Genomic DNA, 22,466 nt, shown 5'->3' on the forward strand with positions numbered 1-22,466 from the left:
GAACATGCCATATTTTGGGCGAGATTCTGCATAAGAAAAAAATTTTTTTCATTCCCAAGGAGGTTACTTTTCACCCCACCTAGTATGTCATATTTGTTAAATAAATTTGTAATTGTCTTGTAATTTTGTATTATAACACATTGTAAAATAAATGGTAAAGAATTAATAAATAATAAAACTATTTAAATATCGTAAAATGAGATAATTTTGACTCAGATGGAATAACTTCGGCATATAAAATTTTAAGAAATACATGAACAACCTGCATGTCCACAATCCACAAAGGACATAATAAAGCATTTTTAATCATTTTTAAGATGTTTTTAAAATGTTTTTATAAAATTTTATATTCTGATTTTGTGTATAAACGTGCTGTTTAGATGTTATTATCAAAATTAGACCAAAATTACTCCATTTTACGATATATATGTAAATAGATTATAATCGGCGGGGTGATGGAGAACTTTTACAGATTGATCCTTTTTTGCTTACTTGAAATTCTATTGTAATATATAATTTATATTATAATAATTTATACTATAATATATTATTTATTGAAATTCTACTATTATATATAGTAATAGCTAATTTCTGTGATAAAAACGGGACAATTTGCACAAAAAACATTATTACTTTTATATATACTGCATAATTGCATATAAGACAAAATTAGTGTGTTGATTAATATTTATTTTTAATAATTTTAGATTCAGTACTTTTCGTTTTTATAAAGTATAAAAGCAGAACAAAACCTCACACAGTTAATTTCTACAATTTTCAATAATTAAATATTTATTAATATAAAACATTAAATATATTTTAAATAAGCATATGATAAGATAGCAATTTTCTTTATCAACATTATCCATATATATTGATAGTATTATACATATATGTATATGTAGATATATATTATAATGATATAAGTTTACAGGATTAAGGGTATTAAAAAGCCAACCACAGAACTTGTTACGTAAAGTTATTTTATACATCAATGATAATTTTATATATCAATAATAAATTTAATATTCAAACCTATTCTCTTAAATTCGAAATGTTGACATATTTCAGCTACTTGTTCGAACCCTTTTCAAAAATTCAATAACTATAATTACTGATGTGACTTCATCTTCTTAAAGTAGAACGTTCTTTAGTAAACTGTTTCCAGAATAATTAAAGCTACTCACATGTATATTATGTTTCCTCACTGTTCTATAATCTTCGAACTCTCTTACATCCATATAGTAATTAAGATTATCTGTATTCATATAGGGAAGTAAGAACATAATTGTACTATTACGGTTCAGCGTCAATACATTATTTGCTTGAATAATTCACAAACCTATAATGCACGGCTTTGGAACGAAGCAAAACTAGTAGGAAATGCGTATCAGAGAGGTTGCTTGTATTACATCGTCGAAGAAATTTTATGCCAACAGTTAATACACGTGGATAGTAAATTAAATACATACGTATCTTTAATGTGAATGATATTTTCTCCTGACAAAGTTCAAATCGCTGTGTAATTGTAACAAAACGATATTTAACAAACAATTATTATGGTGGATATAACGATGGAGAAACTTATTGCGTTTTTGAAAGTGGATTTATTGTTTGCTTGTTGCTGGCCATTACCACCAACTGCCACAAAATGTGAAAAAATACGTAATAAAATATTTCGCTACTTTTCTATTCTACACGGGATGATTATGATGATTGCGATATTATATACAATTTATAGCAATCGGTCGGATTTATTTTTGATAATGAAATTATGCTGCGAGTTATGTACCACTACTGAAGTTCCTTTACAAATAATTTGCTTTTCAATTCAATACGATCGTCTCCAAGTAAGAAGCGTTATTTTAGTTATATAATTAATATAAAAAAAAATAATAAGTAATTAACATTAGAAGTAGTGATGCGTTTGCTCATTAAAGGAATCAAACAAATAAATTATTATGAAAATAAAGAAAATAATGAAAAATCAAATATTTCGTTAATAAAAAGAACATTAATTATTGATAAGTTAAAATATTTCAGATTTTCATTTTTTGTTTACATAAGAAATATAATATTAATGAAAAATAGACATGATAATGGTAATAAATATAATATTAAGGGAAAGCTGGAGTCGCCTGTATTACCGATAAAACTAGCGTTTTTGATGTTTTTGTTCTTGTTGGATTTCTTCGTAGTGTTTCTGTCTCAGTATGCCGATCAACGTTAAAGGTAAAATGGATAAAGAAATCTATAATTTTTTATTTTTTCCAGTTTTGAACACGAATTACACCAGCGACAAGTACATTAGCATATACATTTTAATTGTGGAAAAGAAATTTTTATTCTGTAAAACTACTACGAAGAAATTCAACAGGAACAAAAATATAATAAAAAGCTAGTTTTATCGGTAATACAAGAGGTTCTAGCATTCTTTTAATAAAAGTAGACATGGTCACTCGATACTTCTAGTATGACAATTCAAATTCGATACTTCTAATTCTTTTTAAATGTGTATCAATACTCTTGTAATTTCTGATATACATATATAAAATATTTTTTAATATTTAATATTTAACGGAACATATTGTTCATTATTTTCTTGTTTGAAAATTATCTTTAAATATTATCTATATATAATATCAACTGATTTATTTTTATAAATTGAAATGTTAAAACAAGCAGATTGATATAAAGTTTAATCATATTGTAAAGTAATATTACTCTATTATTTTTGTTTATATTAAGAACATTTTTAGGTAAATGTGTAATTTAAATTACATTTTATCGATATTATTGTCCTTTAGATATGTTGCAGGGAAGAATGTTCTGAATAATTTCTTACAAAAATTAAATAGAGAACGGCATTGGCTTAGGAGATATAATAAGTTAAAGTTTTATATTAAGCGAGAAACGGCATTGGTTTAGGAGGTATATTATGAACAATAAAGATTATGTGTTTGAAAATCATATAAAACACAGTAGAAGAAACTCGGGCAAAGTGGATATCTCAAAATTTAAAGGGCTTTAAAAAAATTAATATATTGGTTGATAGATACAAGAAACAATGTGCTGATTTTAATTATATGTACTTTATTATAGCTTAAAATATAATAAACAGAACTTTCAAACATTTAATAGTTTTAAAACATTAAAAAAATAGATATATAAGTAAAACCATTCGCATTGCTCTAATCTCCGAGTAAAGCGGATAAGGAGATAGAGTAAAGTGAATATCGATAGGCACAGTGCATTTATGCATCATTAATAGGTTAATGAATAAATTAAAAGATTAATACATACATGTTTTAAGTTCGTTGTATGTTTTCTGGGTATTTCCTTCACAAAATTTTGCAGATTTGCATTCTCTAATGGTAAGTTGCATGGATTTTTCATTTCACTGGCCTTGATGAACTTTTCTTTTACAATTACTAACCATTTATAATAATAAAGAATGAAAAATGTAACAGATAATAGGTGCAAATAGGTAAGTGACAGGCAAAACAAATGGGTGACCAGCAAACTGGATTCACTTTGCCCGGTTCACTTTGCTCGGTTTGCTTTGCCCAGCATAGACTTTTTGAAAAGCAATCAAAATAAAACCAAAGTCAGTAACAACTATTGTACGATTTATGATAAATCAAGACAATCATATGCATTTTAAGAACACAATATAATATTTACAAGTAATCCTAGGAAAATATAATTTCTTAGGATTATTTGTAATGGAGAAAATACCTTGAAATATTGAAAGTTTATCGTCATTTTTGGATTTTATATTCTCTGATATGCAGTGTTTCTCTTAATAACTCAATTGCTTCCGACAGATAGGTAATAGACGGATGAAGTTATGTTCGTTTCAGTTCTTGCCAACATATAGTTTATGAGTAATGGCGAGTGTCCGCTTTGCCCCCAGATTTCCCCTATAATTATAGATCTCGTTTTTGGCCTCCTCCCAACTTTGGAGGCAGGAACTATTCAAATAAGAAGAAAAAGAATAGATTTTGTTTCTCATCGTAAGCTGTAGGGAGCGACATGGGGTGGATTTTGCGTAAAAAATCGAAAATTTATATGAAGTACTATCATAGATTTAATTTCACCTCGTAAGCATGGAGGGAGCTATAGGACCTTGCTTTACGTGAAAAGTTGCAAAACTCATGTAAAATAGTACAATCATATAGATTTCGTCTCGTAGGAGGGAAGACTTCGCTTTATATGGAAAATTATAATCCTATACTTATTGTGAAACTTAATTTGTTCATCTTCTAAAGTGCCGTCTCCTACTTTTAACTACAAAAATTGTAGAAAATTAGTTAGGACATTTTCCCCTACAACATATCTGAGGGATAATAAAATTGCCGAGATGTAATCTAACTACATTTACTCATTTCTGTTTAATCACAGTCATGATTCAATTGCAGTACGTAATTTACGAATTGGAAGACTTTTGCAAGCGAGCGAAACCAGAGGAGAGAAATATTTTTCATCGATACATTAACAGTTGTAAATCGATTTATGTAGGCTCAATATGCGCCTTCACTGTTACCGGCTTGTTGCTCATCATCAGTCCTGTAGTAGAACCTCATCCTTTTCCCATCGATATAGAATATCCGTTTTCTGTGGACTATCAACCTTTAAAGATTATCATTTATCTACATCACATATTACTCATATATCAAAGTTATGCGCAGGTATGCTCAAATATTTTTATCGCACTTCTATTGTGGTTTGTGTCAGCGAGATGTGATATCTTATCGAATAGATTTCGAGCCGTCAAAAAATTTACCGAGTTGCGAGCATGTATAGAAGAACATCAAGAGTTATTATGGTAAATTTAGAGTTATAAATAATATTATAGAAACTTTTATCTTGAAAACATTTTTTGAAAATATAAAAAAAGTTCTATTCTATACATATAATAAAATACTGAAATTACAATTTATAATACTTTGTCAACAGAAAGTTTAAACTTAAGTTCAAATGGAAAATTAATATATATAATATATATATATTATATATATATATATATAGTACACACGCACCCACATCATTCTTTACCTATTATTGCTCCAAAATATTGATTATAATTAATAATTTTTATATGTGATTTAATATACGTATGATTAACTCTATTTTGTATATCAGAATTAATTAACAATAAAAATATCATTTTAGACAGTACAGAGAACACAATCAATAAACTAGAAACCTAAACCGGTCAGAACTAGATCTTTAATAATTTAAATAATTTCTACGTGAATTAACATACTAAATATGTAATTATTCGAATATGTAATTATGACGCGTCGAAATGAATTTTCGAACTTATAAACGTAATCAAATTACTATAGTAATATCACCAATTAAACTGATAAGCAAGTTAATAATTTGATGCTCAATCTAGCATCCTATTAAAAAGATGTTAATATACTGAAAAACTGTAAATAAATTTATTGCGAAAAATATTACTTCGGCCGGGAGAATCCGGATCTCTTATTCCGTACGAGCGTCCTAAATCTTTAGACTACCGACGCTTTAGTAATATTTTTCGTAATAATCGGTAAGGAAACAACATCTTTTTCAAGCGACGTAATATAAACAAATAAGAGTCTTATTGTAAACCGTGAGAACACAATTGATAAACACACAATTGATAAAAATCTATATCGGTCAAAACTGGATCTTTAATGCTTTTAAATTTCTATGTGAAATGGATCTGGGTTCGACTCCAGACCTAGGTAATATTTTTTGCAATAAATTTCACAATTTTTCAGTATATTAACATCTTGAGCATCAAATTATTAAATTGCTTATCAATTTAATTTATGATATTACTATAATAATTTGATTGCGTTTACAAATTCAAAATATCATTTTGGCGCGTAGTTCGAATAATTACATATTGAGTATATTAATTCACATAAAAATTATCTAAAAGATTAAATCTAGCTTTGACTGGTGTAAGCTTCTAGAATTAATTAAAATATACAATAATTAATTCTGATACAAAACAAATATTTCTTTTTATTGCTGAATAAAATTTAAAAAAAACATAAGTAGTTATTTTTATATATTAATGTTAACTGCAACATTTTAATAAATATATATCATTTCAGGTATGGAAGAAAAGTTACGCTTTCTATTCGATATGTAATGTTAGCGTCGTTAGCTGTCAGTACGATAGTTATTATTTTTACTGGTTGCACTTTTCTCAGCGTAAGTATAATTATTTATTTTAGTTAAAAAATAAATATAAGCATTATACTTACTAAATTCTTCAGTTTTTGTTGTAAGAATTATATTATTATGTTAAAATCCTGTTATTATACTTTTTTTCTTATCATTTAGCAAGTGTATCTATAAAGGTGTTTTGTAATTCGCACATACTAATTTAAAAAACATTTTAGCATCGTTCGACAAAGCATAACATCCCGTAGAAAATTGTTAGAGATAGCCCTATGTAACATCATTATTTATCAGGGATACCATAAGAAAGATTTTCTTACTTTAATCTAAGGTCCTGATCATAATTTATTAGGGATGTCATAAGTAAGGTTTTCTCATTTATACCTGACAAGGTCCTCATTGGAATTTGATAGGGATGCATCAACTTTATAAATACTTATTTATTAGGGCTAACTTATATGTAGAAGATTTATTAGGGAAAGATTTATTAGGGATGCCATTAAGAAAGAGTTTCTTATTTATATCTGATAAGACCCTTATCGGGATTTGGTAGGAATTTGCACTTTATAAATATTTGTTTATTCGCATGCTGCAGAGATCTCATCGCGGAGCCCGATGAGAACGAACCATACACCAAATTAAAACAGCGTATTATTGAAAATTTTTCAGCGTCAGCAGAAAGTTAACTGCGACAACTAATAAAAGGCCAAGTGCTTACATCAGGGAAACCGTCGCAGATCGTCAGTCGACTCCACAACTTGAACACTGACAAGCGATGCGACAACGCCGTAATAAAAACTATTTTTTGAATATGTATCAGAATACCATACATTAGACGCATTCTTGCAAATGCACGGATTTGGATAACTAGCCAAAATGACGGATAAAATAGCTGAAACCGCGAGTGACTCTGCGCAGTGTGCTGTCACATCGTTGTCAGAATCGAAGTCGTCCGGCTTAGAAGCTAAGATCGACCATCTGGCCTCCAATGTGGTCACCCTCGCGGCTCGGGTCCAACAGATCTCAGATCAGAGCCGGGGCAGATAAAAATCGTAAGCGTTCCAAAAGTAGACGCTCTAGTGTCTACTGGCTGTATCGAACTTTCGGGGACCAGACGCGAGTTTGTAAGGGAACTGACAAATCCCCGTGGTCTTGGTCTAATCCCAAGGATGGGAAGGCGGGGGAATGGAGTTGTCTGCCACCTAGGAGACAGGTATGGCAAGCGTCGACTCTTCTGTCCATCTCCACATCCGCGATCGAGTCACCTTGTTGATATGAAAATTTCGCTGCTTTCCAGCAGATAGAACAAAACTCCGAGCAATTTCAAGCTTTACGACAAACAATACGCGTATAGACACGTATGGGGAGTCGTTCCGAACCTTACATTTAGGGATACGCCCGCTCACATGGAATTTTTGCGTAGCATCAGTTCCGTACCTGATTATTGGGGCCGACCTGATTGCACAATACGGTCTCCTTCTGGACTTGAAGGATCGCAGACTCATCGATCCGCAAAACAATGTGTATCTGTCGGGCATTGTCAAATCGGTACCACAGCTGGCCATCAGCACGGTCAATTCCAGTACGAAGTTCGCGCGCGTTTTATCGGAATTTCCGGAGGCCACCGGTCTAGAACAGGCAACTCCGAATTGCAGCAGCGATGTTCGTCATCACATCATTATCACGGGTAATTACTCGCCGATAGCCGAGCGCCCCAAGCGGTTAAGTCCGGTAAAATTAAAAGCAGCAAAGGCTGAATTTCAACGGCTAGTCGAAGCCAGCATATGCCGTCCGTCCAGTAGTCCATAGGCGAGTCCTATCTACGTGATACAAAAAAAAGACGGGTCATGGAGGATCTGTGGCGATTACCGTTGTCTTAATGCGATCACAGTGTCGGATAAATTTCCCGTACCACATTTGCACGACTGCTCCTCCAACCTATCTGGGATAGTCATTTTCTCTAAGCTAGATCTGCATACAACCAAATTCCAATGGCACCGGAAGATATTCCGAAAATGGCTGTTGTTACGTCCTTCGGGCTGTTCGAATATAAATTTATGACATACGGTCTTAGAAACGCGAGTCAAGCATTTCAGCGTCAAATCTTCCGCGCACTAAGTGACCTGGAATTTATATTTGTATTCATCGACGACATTCTCATAGCGTCGACGTCTCTCGAAGAGCACGAAGCCTACTTACGCATAGTATTACAGTGATTAAAAAAATTTTACTTACGACTCAATATAGAGAAATGCGAATTCGGCAAGCAAGAATTAGAATTCCTCGGCTTTATGATTAACAGCGAAGGTTGTAAATCAACACTCGATAAGGCTCAGGCCATTCGCGAGTTTCCAAGGCCTAACACTATAGTTAAATTGCGTCGTTTTTTTGGACTTGTCAACTTTTATCGTAGACTACTACATAATGCAGCTACCGTTCAGGTACTACTAAATGAGGCACTACCTTCGCGACTCATGCAAAAACGACAAACGGCCAATCATATATGGTAGATGCCGGTGGTCGAGGAAGCATTTAATAAGTGCAAAGAAAATCTGGTTAACGCGATTATACTTTCTCATCCCTCCGACGCAGCCGAGACGCGCCTCGTTTGTAACGCGTCAGATTTTGCCATCGAGGCCGCCCTCAAACAACACCTAGACGACTCTTGGAAACCTTTTGCGTTTTTTTCGCGCAAATTAAGTTCGGCGCAACAAAACTATAGCGCGTACGATTGGGAACTTACGGCGATTGCCGAGGCAGTGAAATATTTTCGTTATTAAAAAATATGAAAAGAAAGAGCATAAAGAATCACAAGTACAAGATGTAGTTAGTGATATTTAATTATTCTTGCATTACGAATTACAATAAAAACATTAAACGTTTCGGCCACAATCTGGCCATCTTCAGTAAAATTAATAATATTCTTAAGACGCAGAGTTACATCAAGTTGGAATAAAATTCAACCATCGTGTGTTATAATTGTGAAAATCGTGTTTGCATCAAAGCGACGCTGCTTCATATAATGTTAGAACGTCAGAAGTCATGTAGTGAAAAGTGTAGAACGAGAATTTCCAGATTCTAATGTACAATAATTTATTTTATTATTAATATCTTTTAAAACGGAGTATAAAACAAAGGAAACATTACCTGTTTTACAGCAAAATAAATCGATGAATTACAAGTATACTCATTTCACAGATAGAAATTTGTCGTGACACTATGTGTTGTTATTGGTCATATCACATCTTTTTCTATTTATATCCATGAGTCGAATAGTTTAGAAAGTTTAGAATTATTTATTAAGTGCGAAAGAGATCTTTCTTTAGAAGAGGAAGATAAACATCAGGCAAACCTTCAGTATCACTTTGTTTATTGATCCCACTTATTTGGTTTTTAATGTGTATCATTTCTGAAATTCTTCGTTTCATCAATGATTGTTCTGTATCTAAAATTTTAATGTTATCCCAATCAAAATCATGCATTTCATTCACACGGTGACGTGAAACAACTGACATCTCAGAAGTAGATTTCTTAATATCAGTCTTATGTTCTTTAATACGAGTTTTTAATTTTTTCTTAGTTTGGCCTACATATGATGATTCACAATTCAAACAATTAATCTTATAAACTATCCCGCAATGGTCATCCTTAAACAAGGGATCCTTTCTTGTTTTAATAATTGTATTTAATTTATTCATCGGTTTATAATCTATATTAAACCCATGAATATATGCAAGTTTTTTGAATTTTTCAGAAACCTTGCTTAAGTATGGTATCGTGAAAAATTTTTTCTTGTTGGAATCATATTCGTTATTATTAACTTCACGATTTTTTTCTGGATTAGTTCTATTTTCCAAAGTTTTTATTCTATTGTTAATCGTCGAAAATAAGAATTTGAGAGGATAGCCATTATTGAGAAGAGTGTGAATTAAATCCGAAATGTTCTTTTCATGAAATTTGGGATGTGACAACATTAAAATTCTGTCAAGCTGTCCAATGATTACTCCCTTTTTATGTGCTAATGGATGATTCGAAAAATAATTTAAATATCTCCCCGAATTAATAGGTTTTTTATACATATCAAAGATGATGCTTCCTTCTTGAATCATTATTTTAACGTCCAAAAAATTGATACCGTTTTCATCGCCAAAATCAACCGTAAATCTAAGTCTGTCGTGGTATGAATTAAATAAATCTAAAACCTCCTCAACCTTTTCCTCATGTACAGCTAACACAATGTCATCAACATATCGCAAATAAAACAGAGAGATGATATTATTAGTAGTGAAAATTTCTTGTTCTAAGTCTTGTAAGACTATATTCGCTAGTATAGACGATAGAGGAGAGCCCATCGGCATGCCAAAAATCAGCTTAAATATTTTTTTATCAAATCTGAAAAACGTGGAGTTAATTATGATCATAACTGCTTTAACAAATGCAAAGGAATCGAAGTCTTATTTTCAAGTTCCATCTACATTCAATACTTTTTAATACTAAGTCCGTAGGAATGTTAGTGTACATGGAGACCACGTCAAATGATATGATATTAAAATTTTTTTCGATAACCTTTCCATTAAGTTTGTCAACCAAATCATAACTATTTTTAACATAACTAAAATTATTATTATTATTCTTATTGATAATTTCTTTTAAGAATGTCGCAAGTGGATAAAAGGCGCTGTTAATGCAACTAACAATTAATCTTAGTGGATGGCCTTCTTTATGAATTTTTGGCAGTCCGTAAGATCTCGGAAGTTCGCTATCAGAAACATATAATTTTTTTATATATGCTTGGGTCAATGTATCCCTTATTTTTCCAATTTTTTAATAAGTTCCTAATTTCTAAATTTATTTTATTTGTAGGATCTTTATCTATTACCTTATATGTCGTTTGATCGTTAAGAATTTCATACATTTGTTCTCGATAATTTTCACGATTCATGATTACTGTGGTGTTTCCTTTGTCCGCTTTCGTCATTAAAATCTCAGGATTCTCTGAGATGAATCGTTTAACCTCTCTTACACCCTCTTTCATAATTTTGTTTTCAGCTGATTCTGTATCACAATTATTAATAGACTTGAGGATGTGGGATGTCTCATTTTTGATCGATTTGCAAATTTCCTCGTCAGCTTTAAACAAATGTTGTTCATCGTGTTTAATGAACTCACGTGTAATTTGTTCTTTATTCGTTAAATTATTAGATAAATTAAAATATTGACCCAATTGTAAAACTATTTTAGCTTTATTTGGAATGTCAACCTTACTCAGATTAATGAGCCATTTCTCGTTGGCATTTGAGATATCAAATTTTGTATTAAAGCTACCAGGATCGATCTTGATATTGTAAACCGAATCTGTTTTATTTGATATCATTTTATCAAAAACGTTTTTTGTAATCAAGGATGCATTAGAGGCATCACTACTCATCTTATAATCCGATGGTTGTATAATGTTTTAATTAATATTCTTAATGTTAGATAATTCTCTAGAAATATCAGGTGTATGCATAAGTTTTTTCCGGTTTAACTAAGAGATGGCGCCAGCGAAAAGTACGCAGCGTATTAATTTGACACATACGCCATTTTGTTCGTCTGACATTTAACTACAAACACACACAAGTTGAGTCCGCCAAAAACTAGCGTCTTTGTTTTATCGTTTAGTGATCATGTCGAGTTTTGTGCCTGAAAAAGAACATTTGCGGCAAGCATTGATTTTTTTATTTAATCAAAAGAAAAAGGCTGTTGAAAGTCATCGTTTGCTGGTAGAAACATATGGTGAACACGCTCCATCGATTAGAACATGTGAGACATGGTTTCGATAATTTAAAAATGGTGATTTCAATGTGAAAGACAGTGAGCGCTCTGGTAGACCACAAAAATGCGAAGACGAGCAATTGCAGGAGTTATTGGATGAAGACCCAACTCAAACTCAACGGCAATTAGCAGAAGCATTACGTGTATCACAAGAAACAATCAGCAGACGTTTACGAGCAATGGGAAAGATCAATAAACTCGGTAAATGAGATCGATAAACTCCCACACAATTTGAATGAACGTCAAATGGAAAATCGCAAAGTCACTTGTGAAATGCTGCTTCAACGCTACGAAAGGAAATCATTTTTGCATCGAATTGTGACGGGTGATGAAAAATGGATTTATTTATTTATTTTGAAAACCCGAAGCGGAAAAAATCGTGGCTTTCACCTGGCGAAGTCGGTCCATCAACACCAAGGCCAAATCGCTTCGGCAAGAAGACCATGCTCTGTGTCTGGTGGGACCAGAGCGGTATTGTGTATTATGAATTCTTGAAGCTCGGCGAAACCGTTAATACACAACGCTATCGCCAACAAATGATTAATTTAAACCACGCATTAATCGAAAGACGACCGGAATGGGCCAGAAGACATGGCAAAGTGATTTTGTTACACGACAATGCGCCGTCTCACACAGCAAAACCAGTGAAAGACACCTTGAAATCGCTTGGATGGGACATCCTTCCGCACCCGCCGTACTCCCCAGACCTGGCGCCATCTGATTATCACCTCTTCGCATCAATGGGGCACGCGCTCGCAGAGCAGCACTTCAGCAATTTCGAGGAAGTTGGAAAATGACTCGACGAATGATTTGCCGCAAAAGACAAGCAGTTTTTCTGGCATGGTATTCATAAATTACCTGAAAGATGGGCGAAATGTGTAGAAGCCGATGGCCAATATTTTGAATAAAAAAAAATTAATTTCCCTTGAAAATTACGTGTTTTTTTTTACCAAAAAACCGGAAAAAACTTATGCATACACCTGGTATGTTTCCTACGCAGGTTAATTATTTTCCTATTAATTCTATTGTATTCTTGCTGCCATAAATGATCAAAATTAAATTCTTGTCTTCGGAAGAACTAATCACCAATATTAATAGGTAAAATTTTTTCCTAATTTTCGTTATTTCCTTGAAGGGCAGAATTTCAAGATTGTGACAGATCACAAGCCTCTCATCTACGCGTTCATGCAACGTTCCGAAAAGGCGTCACTCCGGCAACAGAGACAACTATCGTTCATCACGCGTATCGAATATCGGGCAATGATAATATTGTGGCGGATTCCCTTTCCCGCATCGAAGCCATCCGCTTACCTGCCGAGATTAAATGAGTTCGCACAGCAACAGGATCAAGACGAGGAATTACGATCCATCCTCCTGAATTTCCGCTTACCAAGTGAATTCAATGGGTGCCGACGCATACCACACTTTATTGTGAAATGACCGGCGAGGCAATCCGCTCCTATATACTGGCATCTTTATGAAATCGCGTCTTTCGCATGTTCCATGACGCAGCTTATCCGGGTCCTAAAGTCACTAATCGGGTAATCCGTCAACGGTATGTGTGGCCTAACATGTATCGCGACATTGCGAGGTGGTGCAAAAATTGTCTAGATTGTCAACAGTCAAAAATAACCCGACACGTTCAACTAAACCCTGAAAAATTTATCGCGCCTGACGGTCTAACTCAACTATGATAAGTTCTCCCAGCGACAAATGTAAGCTTAAGACAGACACCAAAGACAACATGCAATGATATGTTTTATATGATACGTGGTAGACCTAAGTGCCGACATTATAAATGTACCTATCACTAAAGCAGTATTTTATAAACCTAATAAATAAACATAGTGTTTAGATTCGTTGTCATTCGTGGGGGGGGGGGGAGGGGGGAGTATGTAGGGAACTACGTTCTCAATGCCTCACTAGCGCAGCGAGCGGAGGAAGGCCTAGGGATTTTGTAGTTTGCGAGTTACTTACAAACAGCGTCAAGAAAAAATAAGGAGATAGATTAAAGTATGGCGCTCGTCCTGTACGGTCGTATTCCTGGAATAAATTCATCGTTACTAATTACAAGCCAAGTGGTCAATTTTTACACCTTCCATCACATCACGATAAGCGTTAGCTTGTCTTAAGAATCAGACTCGTCAACAGAGTCACATATTCCCACAAAAATTCATATACGAATTAATAGATTAATTTATAGGTTATTTATATTCTTTTCGCATAACTCTTAAAAAATCAAACTAATTTGCGCTTAAACCTATACGTAATTGTAACGAGTATTAAATCCTTTTTGTACATGGAGTGTTACTAACTATTACTAACTAGTTACAAACAACTGCTTAAATATATTTGAATATATTTGAATCTTAAGCATTAAAATAAGTAAACTCTATCGAATTAAAAATACTGTGGTTTTCGTTTCAGAAACTGTCAAACAACATCCAATCCGATTAACATTATATTTAAAAGTATTCTTAGAGATAGAATTTGTAGGAGTAGCTCAGTGGTAATTGGAATGTGATCACTCCTCCAATTGTCCCGCACCACTCTCCACTCGCTCTTCAAGGTAAAGACAGAGCTCACAATTGATAGGTCGATGCAAGAACTAGGCCTGAGAAATGAGTAACACTGCCATCATTCAGGAGAATATACTGCTCTGGATCAGTAAAATTAAAAATTGTATTGTCACTTCCACTGTTAGTTTTGCTGCTCCATGCAATATGATGGGTGTTGAAATTACTCCCGAAGAAAGAGATTCCCGATAGATCGGATAGATTGTAAAAATTTCACCCATTCATTAACTTTAATATTGTTATTCTGTGAAGGTAGTCTATAGCACGCTACTAGAGTAATTTCTTCCATCGAGGAAGAGATACACACAATGCCCACCTCAAGAGCTTCTGGAACAAAATCCAATTGCATAGTTTTGAAAATTACGCCCTTCTTAATAAGAAAAGCCACCTCGTTGATTGTTTAATCTATCAAATCGGAATTGTCTCAAATTCCCTCAAGAAGAACAAGGAGAGGTTTAAGATATGTTTCTGTAATCATAAAAATATTCCAGTTTACATCATTTTTTTCAGCTCGAATAACTTATCTCTAAGGCAATGGCAATTCCACTGACAGATTTTAATATAAGGTGCAGTAACAAGATATCCATTATTTTTGCATGAAATTGAAGGCTTTATTTAGTATAGTTAGAATGATCCGATTTAGGTCAAATATGCACCGATAACTTTGTTCGATAACTTGTTGCCATTTTGAAGGTAATTCCATTATGCCTCTCTCATAGAAACCCTCGTCCCTATTGGCAAAAAACTGGGACAGTCGATTTTCACAAGCTTCTCTTGAGGCGAATTTTTCACCAGCAAAATCATTCGCCATAGACAGGAACAAGTGGTAATCACTTGGAGCCAGATCCGGACTATAAGGTGGATGCATAAGAACCTCCCAACCAAGCTCCCGGAGCTTCTGGCGAGTCACTATCGATGTGTGTGGTCTTGCGTTGTCCTAATGGAACACAATTCCTCTCCTATTGGCCAACGCTGGCCGCTTTTGAGCGATTGCTTCCTTCAGACAGTCCAATTGTTGACAGTACAGGTCCGAATTAAGAGTTTGGCCGTAGGGGAGCATCTCATAGTAGATGATTCCCTGTCAATCCCACCAAACACACAGCAAAACCTTCCTGACCGTCAATCCTGGCTTGGTCATCGTTTGTGCCGGCTCACCGCGATTCGACCACGACCGTTTTCGCTTGACGTCGTCATAAGTGACCCACTTTTCATCACCAGTCACTATCCGCTTCAGAAATAGGTTGATTTTGTTGCGATTCAGCAGCGATTCGCAGATGGAAATTCGATCCATGAGGTTTTTTTGCGTTAACTCGTGTGGCACCCATACATCGAGCTTCTTTTTGTATCCAGCCTTATTCAAGTGGTTCCAAACGGTTTTTTGTGCAATGTTTAGCTCCTGGACAATCGAAACAGTGCTTACATGACGGCCGGACTCGACGATTTCCAATTATTTTATCGACATTTTCGACAATTGGCCTTCCAGAGCGTGGTGCATCTTTGACATCAAAATTGGAACGGAATCGACGAAACCAAAATTGCGCGTGATTGGCTGTTACAGTATCAGGACCATAAACACTATTCACATTTTCAGCTGCCTGGCTTGCGTTTTCGCCTTTATCGAAGAAAAACTGTAAAATATGGCGTATTTTCTCTTTGCTGGTGTCCATCTTTGACGCGCGCTCCAACAATACTGAGTCAAGCAATCACAAACTGAGAAGTTTTTTTAATACGAAATCTTATCTTTCTAACGCCATCTAGCGTAATCCGATCGCACTTATACAACGCGAGATACAGATTACTAAAGCCTATTGGAAAAATAATGGATTTCTTTTTACTACACCTTATATTATTCTGATTAGACATTGTATAAAAATTAAAATAGATTATACAATAAAATTAGCTTTTAAGGTTATTTTTCGATCAAGTGTTTAAAATCTTACTCTTATTATCGAGTATATTAATTGATCCGTTGTTGTCCCAGAACAAACCTTAAAGTTAACTTCCTTTTTATTTGTGATGTCCTTAAGAGCAGCATATTGTATATTTTCTCTCTGATTCTTTGATGTATCGCATTCATCAGTCCTCTCCAACATAATCGCTGCATCAGAAACCTTGCTGGAAAATCCCGCCTGCAGTTCATAAGAAATCGGCTGAAGAGTTATGCCATTGGAGAAGAAGCTTTTGTTCCTACTTTCGATGAAATATTCGCAATTTTCATTTTGATTTTTGTAGAATTGATTACTATCCTTTAATCTCTCATCGACGTAGCTTAAATCTTCTTTATAAATGGAATCATGCTTGTCATTAATATTGCATGGCATCCTCCTGCCACGTAATGTGTGTTGTGATCTCTAGGTAAAATTTACTGATTTTTGTTGATCTATTTCTTGACTAAGATTCACTCCTTGTAAATCCAAAGACTTCTGATGCAATTTTTAAAAAATGGCAGTGCGTTGGATACTCTGTTTTCCAACCGACTTCTGGCGACTTCGCTAAACAAGATGGAGCTCTTATCTTGGATTGATGAAAATTCCTCGATGCCATGTCTGAATTTCAGTTTCGTTTTATGGAAAACTAACTTTCCGATATCATTCATTGTAATATTCTCGTATGCCTTCTCACTTCATATTCTTTAAGGAAGACCAGACAATTCCTATCAGTTGAGCGATGCTTTCCGTTAGAATAAATAGAGGTATTTCTAATACATTCACCCTCATGCTTTTTCTCGCTACACATAATACACTTCGAATTGCATACTTTACTTGGGTGACTGTATTTGAAGCAATTAAAACATTGTAGGCAAGGTAGGCATGTAGGATTCGACGTTGAATCTGATCTTATGAATATAAATCTCGCTCGGCAGGATTTGGCCTGAAAAGATTATAACAACGGATCCGCTTTGTATCCACTTGGGTTCGTCTTCTTCTTTAGGTTCTATCCTGTTTCTTTTATTGAGTCTCCTAGCATGAAGCACTTTAAAAGTGACTCCATGCAGCTTCCAGAATTTCACTTTCAGGAATGTCTTCGTCTACCCTCTTAATTAAGCCTGCCTTGAAATAAAGGTTTCAAGACCATAATCATCGAGAATGGGATCGGCTATTAATTTATTGGCTTTAAATAAATTTTTAAAACTCATCTTAATTTTGGATTTCAATTTGCTGCATAAAAATTGCAAATTAATGTTCTTGTAATGAGAGCAGATAATCCTATAATATCTTGAGTGAACTCAATCTTTTTACTTGTGGTTCTTTTTCGGATAAATTTTTATATTGAATCCATACTGTATACGGATCTTGTTGTCTTGAAAAAAATTGGATACATCAATATTCCTACTTCGATTAATTATCATTCACTTGCAACGGCAATTGAACAGGCACAAGATAATGGCAACCTTTTATAAAAATGGTCATCTGGTTGCTCGCTTTTTCTTTTATTGCAAGAACCAGGGGCACAGCCTCTTACTCTCCTCGTTCGATGTCCCCTTAATTTCAATCTTGTATACTAGCGATCCTCGCCTGCAAGCGTGGGAGAGGACGACGGGTCAGATACAGACCGCAGTATCTAGGTTATGTCGACTTTCTTGTGAATATTATTACCAGTCTTAGTTTGATTACTCTAACTACTGAAAGCAGACTTAGCAATCTTGGAAACCAAGATCGTACCCTATGTCTCAACTCTTAATTTAATCTCAATCTAGCTTTTTCCACCGACTCATTCTCAATGGAACAGTTCCAAAATCTTCTAAGCTTATAAATGATAATGTAGATCGATAGAGTAGCACCATCTATGGTGATGTCTGTTTGTACTTTTTTCTTGCACCTAAATATATGTTCTATGGATCTTGTATTTGTACGCGCACATTCGAGTTGGACTGAAGAAACTTGTGCAATAAAGAATGTATTGATATGAATGATACGCGTTGTGTTGATATTCCTGTCTCATGATAATATACATGGTGCATTCTAAAAGTAATGCGCATTTTCTGAGAAAAATAGATTTATTGATCGTACCGGTACAAATGCTCAAAATTCTTCAAAATACTCTCCCCCTGAATCAATACACTTGCGGAGACGTGTCTGGAAGGCATGCTGAAACTCCTCGACGGGAATGTCTCTTAGGAACGTTGTAACATGCTTTTGGATGTTTTCCACGGACTCCCAATGCTTTCCTTTCAGCTCTCTCTTCAGACGGGGAAACAAAAAAAAGTTGCACGGAGCCAAGTCGGGACTGTAAGGGGGCTGGGGGACCACCGGGGTGTTGCTCCGGGCCAGATAGTTGGCAACGATGAAGGCCATGTGGCTAGGGGCATTGTCATGGTGGAGCTTGATCGCGTCTTTGATGTCAGATTCTCCGTCACTATCCCATATACCGCAAATGTGAACATGTTTAGGGTGTCAGCGATGTACTGGATGCTTAATCGACGGTCGGAACGCAAAACTTCGCACACACGATTCACGTTTTCGTCGGTTCTGGCCGTTGTTGGGCGTCCAGAACGGGATTCATCGGCGACCTCCTCCCGACCCTCCTTGAACGCCTTGTGCCACCTCCCGGACTGTGACCTTGAAATGCAGTCGTCCTTGAAGGCCTCTTGAAGCATCTGGAATGTTTCGGTTGCATTCTTTCCAAGTCGCACGCAAAACTTGATGGCGTATCGCTGTTCAAGCTCCATCGCGCCGTGTTACAAAGTCGAAAAACACACTTCACGCGGAGGCACGTCTTTCCACTCAGACTGCTCAGAGCAAACTGGCGACCGGCTGCCTTGGAAGGGCAGACCCGCCACCACATTTCCCGACCCATTTTACCCCGCTGCGATGGATATTTGCGTCACAATAAAATCATGCACATTACTTTTATAATGCACCATGTATGTTACAGTTGTATTATTTTCGTATATATAAGAGGAATTAATACAATATATAGTATTTAAGAGTAATTAATATACATATGCGTCATGTAACATGATTCAATAATACAAATCAAAAATAAAAGTTTAGAAAGACTATGAACCAAATAACAACAAAGTAAATGTATAAATATAAGAAACAAATATAATTATCATGATCTAATGCAAATAAATAACAAATGTCATTTCGAGCCCGATTGTGTCATCTAACTTTTACTTTCATCATTGCGGACATAATTTCACATTCACGATGACAGGACGCGATTCTACTGATGGCCATTTACAGTGTATTTTTTTACCGTTGACCCGTTTTATTTTAAATATTATATATTAATTTAGTTCTTTCTAATTATGTTTATTTTTAACATTGAAGATGACCCGATCGAGCTCGAAATGACGTTTGTTATTTATTTGTGTTAGATCATGATAATTATATTTGTTTTTTATATTTGTACATTTACTTTGCTGTTATTTGGTTCATAGCCTTTCTAAATTTTTATTTTTAATAATTAATATATAGTTTTTGATAGCAAGTATAATAGTGACTGACTGGATGTTCAGTTAAATTGCACAAATTTCTATCAGGATTATATTGACAGATATATCACAACTATACATTCATTAACATTCAGTGTTCGTGGATCATCGAAGTAGCAGTTACCGTACGATTACAGAGGTCAAGCAAATGGTGGCACGCGAATGGTGATGCGCATTCGGATGGGTGATCGCTTCAAAATACCATAAAATTAATTCTCATAATATTTCCTCATAAGGCTCTAAGGAGCCTTCCTAAGTTTTCCTTACAGGATCCTGATAGTTTTTAACGAGTCCTGATAATTTATCCTTATTTTTTAGGATTTCAATAATTTTTCCTTTTAGGGTCTCGATAATTTTTCCTTATAGAGTTCTGATAAACAATTTGTTACATGCCATACTGGGTTCAAGTGATCTAACCTAATAAGGTTCGATTAATTTTAGGGCATATACTAATCTGGTCTTTTTTTGAATCCTAACAATTTTCTACACGGGTCATGTATCTATTATCATCTGTTGCAATCTTTTTTTTTTTTTTAATAGCGACAACCAATGTCAGTAAAATCAACATTTTTAATTTTCTTCATTTCGTCTCTTGCAAAAGTATATTTATGTGCATGGCCAGCCGATCATTTGTTAAGTGCAGTAAGTTACGTTTATATGTATACAAAAAACAGCTTGATACATTTAGAAATTAATAAACTAAGAATATTCTCTCTCTCTCTCTAGAGCACTGATATTGCACATGCTGTATATGATTCGATATGGTATAAGGAGAAAGTTGATTTCCAAAAAAATTTTTTACATACTCTATTGCGTGCGCAACAACCTATAGCTGTAAACGTACCTTGCATGCTACCAACTGTTTCATTACATTATTATGCCTCAGTGAGTCATCGATTTTATTTCATAGTATTTTTGTTACTATACTTTATTATTGTTACTAATACTTTATATTATTTAATAGATGTACATATTTGAGATATTTTGTCATTTTTTTACTTTTATTTGGAAATATGTAATATAAATGAAAAATTATTTATAAACATTTATATATGTTTTTGTTAATGTTCCTCGCAAGTAAAATCTCCTGGTTTTTGTAATAAATATATAAATTAATTTTTTTATATGTTGTTTATTATTATTTATATACAAATGACAAAATTAATTTAATTCCTTTTATTAAACAATGCAATTATTTAAACTATTTAAATTAAGAAGATTATATTTGCAATATTTTAGTATGTTTCAACTGCCTTCTCTTATCTGACTACTTTTCGAATTATACTTGAAGAAAGAGATGAAGATTAACGAATTGGTGCTAATACGGTGAGACTACATTTATTCGAATTGTATAAATATTTTGTGTAATAATTGTATATTTATTAAGTTTAAAGAGCGTATTTTTTAATAAAAGTAAAATCATGTTCATTGATTTCGTTTCTAAATTAAAATCATAGATTGATGTGATCATCTTTACACAAAAAATCATAATATATAAGCTATGTCTTATTTGAAAGTTGAAATTTTAGTCCTAATGAGTATAAAATTATTTTGAATAATTAGTTCGTAAGATATTGTCTGTTACATAATATTGTAAACATAACATTGATTTTTTTTCGAAAATCGATTGTTTTTTTAATAAAAATAATCATATGTGCAAATTACTGTATATATATTGTATTTCGATTCAGAAAATAGTGATTCAAAATAAATTACGGTAAATACTTACATGGAAAAAGAGCGTACATTGACCATGATTTTGACATATGCTGACCCTGAGTGATCTTCAACAGGTTTTAGACGGCGGTCGCCGTTTGTTAAAAAATTATTAACAAAAAAAGTTTAAAAAATGATGTCTCTCTTCTACTAGAGGAAACAGAAATTTTCTATACTTTAAAATATATTTTACGACCTTCTACGTGAAGCGAAGGCCTTCTAACACTACAATATGGTGAAAGTCGTTTCGCGTGGAAAGTCGTGTGCCCGAACGCTCTCTACGCCTGTGCGCCTGTGTAACCTATAAACTTATGTACGCTAGTAAGAAATGTAAGGTTATATATATAAGACCAGTCCTAATAGGCATACATCTAAAGGCTTATTCTCTGTTTTTTTTTTCAATAAAAAAAAGTATGCCCCTAAGCAAAGGGAGAAGTGGGGTAGAAGTTGCTTTGGAAAGTCGTAAAATATATTTTAAAGCAAAATTTTGTTTTGTATAGTAAAAAAGAGATATCACTTTTCAACTTTTTTCAACTTTTTGTTAATAATTTTTTAATGAATAGCGGTCGCCACCTAAAACCTGTTGACGGTCACTCATAATCATGACTTTGACAACATATGTCAAGATCAAGGTCATTGAAAGTGGCACCTTTTTTCTATATATATATTCTATTAGGTGCGCAACTAAGTTCTCGCTGTTATTTTGATGAAAATGCAACTTTATTGTGAAAAAA

The 22,466-nt window shown here is 33.9% G+C and overlaps 1 protein-coding gene across 3 annotated transcripts; it reads left to right on the forward strand.

Moving 5' to 3' along the window:
- Positions 1–1,343: 1,343 nt before the first annotated feature.
- LOC105148101 (odorant receptor 85f) lies at positions 1,344–21,677 on the forward strand. Of its 3 annotated transcripts, none has more exons than XM_011059604.2 (6): positions 1,347–1,850; positions 4,422–4,828; positions 6,117–6,216; positions 20,557–20,658; positions 20,743–20,901; positions 21,256–21,677. In XM_011059604.2, exons 1-6 carry the CDS (start codon positions 1,560–1,562, stop codon positions 21,322–21,324), a joined length of 1,128 nt encoding a protein of 375 aa, XP_011057906.2. In that variant the 5' UTR covers positions 1,347–1,559; the 3' UTR covers positions 21,325–21,677. The 3 variants fall into 3 exon arrangements, with proteins under 3 accessions (XP_087270585.1, XP_011057906.2, XP_087270586.1); XM_087414460.1 differs by lacking the exon at positions 1,347–1,850 and having other exon boundaries at positions 4,599–4,691; positions 4,763–4,828; XM_087414459.1 differs by lacking the exon at positions 20,557–20,658 and having other exon boundaries at positions 1,344–1,850.
- Positions 21,678–22,466: the final 789 nt, after the last annotated feature.

Source organism: Acromyrmex echinatior, chromosome 16 (assembly GCF_024713525.1).
Source record: "Acromyrmex echinatior isolate Ae372 chromosome 16, ASM2471352v2, whole genome shotgun sequence".
NCBI lineage: Eukaryota > Metazoa > Arthropoda > Insecta > Hymenoptera > Formicidae > Acromyrmex > Acromyrmex echinatior.

Coding starts and splice junctions, on each gene's coding strand:
- LOC105148101 (XM_011059604.2), top strand. CDS start 1,560: ATGGTGGATATAACGATGGAGAAACTTATTGCGTTTTTGAAAGTGGAT. Junction 20,659..20,742: donor CCGATCATTTGTTAAGTGCA/GTAAGTTACGTT, acceptor CTCTCTCTCTAG/AGCACTGATATTGCACATGC. Junction 20,902..21,255: donor CATTACATTATTATGCCTCA/GTGAGTCATCGA, acceptor GCAATATTTTAG/TATGTTTCAACTGCCTTCTC.